Source organism: Carlito syrichta, unplaced genomic scaffold, assembly GCF_000164805.1.
Source record: "Carlito syrichta isolate Samal-C Ts95f unplaced genomic scaffold, Tarsius_syrichta-2.0.1 Scaffold313042, whole genome shotgun sequence".
NCBI classification, from domain to species: domain Eukaryota; kingdom Metazoa; phylum Chordata; class Mammalia; order Primates; family Tarsiidae; genus Carlito; species Carlito syrichta.
The window spans coordinates 136,745-138,214 of record NW_007257138.1 but is presented as its reverse complement, the minus strand read 5'-3'; the positions used below and the strand labels follow the sequence as shown (position 1 = coordinate 138,214).

Below are 1,470 nucleotides of genomic sequence, written 5' to 3'. Positions count from 1 at the left end.
AGCATACCAGCTATCCAACCATCTTATTAGTGTGCTGTTCCTCTATACAAAGACCTGGTTCACAGACAGAATAAAAGAGAAGAAAAGGAAAGGGAAAAGAGAAAAAAGGGAACAATACAGTAGGAATAGAATTAAGTCATTAAACTAATAGAATCAATGAAGCACACTCTGAGACATTTCGTTTAAGTCCAATGTCCTTTCAGGTCTGATTTCTCGTTTTTTTTTTTTTTTTTTTCAAGCTGGTAAATTATTTTGCAGTTAGGGTCAGTTCCCCTGATCTGCTGTGAAGGACAGTTCAAAATAACCTCGGTTCAAAAGTTTAGTCTATGTCTTTATGAAGCTTGTCTCTCCCGTTTCGGTGTTGTTACCTTGAATCGCCAGCAGGTGGTGCTATCTCATCTGCTCGCCCCAAAGGGGGTGGGGCCGGACAGGAACAAAATGGCTGCCTGCCTCCGAGCAGGCAACAGGAGCCCCGCGCCGGGTGGGCAGGACAGTCTCCGTCGCAGGAGCGGTGGCAGCGATCCCAGCAAATCTTCCCTGAAGCGGTTTGATGTGGATCTCCTCCGGCCGGGTTGTGATGAGCTACCCGTGCCAGGGGCCGCGGCGGGCGCGGCGACGGCGGCGGCGGCGGCGGCGGCGGCGGGAGCGCTGGTGGGGGGAGGGGCTGCGGCAGCAGCGGGAGAGGACGATGCATTAAAAATGTCCAGTCTTTGCGATGTTCCAGTGATAGCGATGGCCGAGCTCTGTTTGAGGAGTAGGCTGCGATGCTGGGGTCCCCAGCCTCCCGGGGGCGAGAGTCAGAGACCCACTGCAGATCTCCCTTGCAGAGGGCTTCAGACACCGGGTTGCCAGGTCGCCATCTTGCCCTTTTTTGTCTCTCTTTATTTGACTGCCTTTGCCTTTTTATTATTGACTTGTTTCACTGAGCATAAAGCCCTCAAGGTTCTTCCATGTGGTAGCATGTGTCAGAATTTCCTTCCTTAAAAATTCTAAAATTTGAATGAAATTTGATGAATAACATTCATATTTACATACATTTATTTTATTATTAACTCATCTGTTTGTTCATTTATCCATCAATATACACTTGGGTTGCTTCTACCCTTTTGCTATCATAATTCTGTGATGGAAATGATTGCCACTGCTATGAACATGGAACTGCAAATAGCTGTTTGAGACCCTGCTTTTGGTGTTTTGGAGTACATACCCGTGAGTAAAGATCTGGATCATATTGGAATTCTATTTTCAATTGTTTTGAGGAAGGGCAATACCGTTTTCCATAGCAGCTGCATCATCTGACATTCCTACCAACAGTATACAAGCGTTCCAATTTCTCCACATCCTTGCCAATTCTTGTTGTTTCTGTTTTTATGAAAGTGGTCATGCTAACAGGAATGAGGTGATATCTCACTTGTGGTTTTGATTCATATTTCCCTTTTATTTATGTCTGTGAGCATCTTTTTGTGTACT

General features: G+C 46.0%; 1 protein-coding gene across 1 annotated transcript in view; it reads right to left on the bottom strand.

The window, feature by feature from the left end:
* Positions 1-368: 368 nt before the first annotated feature.
* Positions 369-1,470, bottom strand: part of DHX35 (DEAH-box helicase 35) — a gene marked incomplete at its 3' end in the record, with an annotated part of 88,265 nt that continues 87,163 nt past the window's right edge. Inside the window, exon 22 of the mRNA XM_008070126.1 lies at positions 369-664. Coding sequence (XP_008068317.1) covers positions 369-664 — 296 coding nt within the window. The remainder of the gene's footprint in view (positions 665-1,470) is intronic.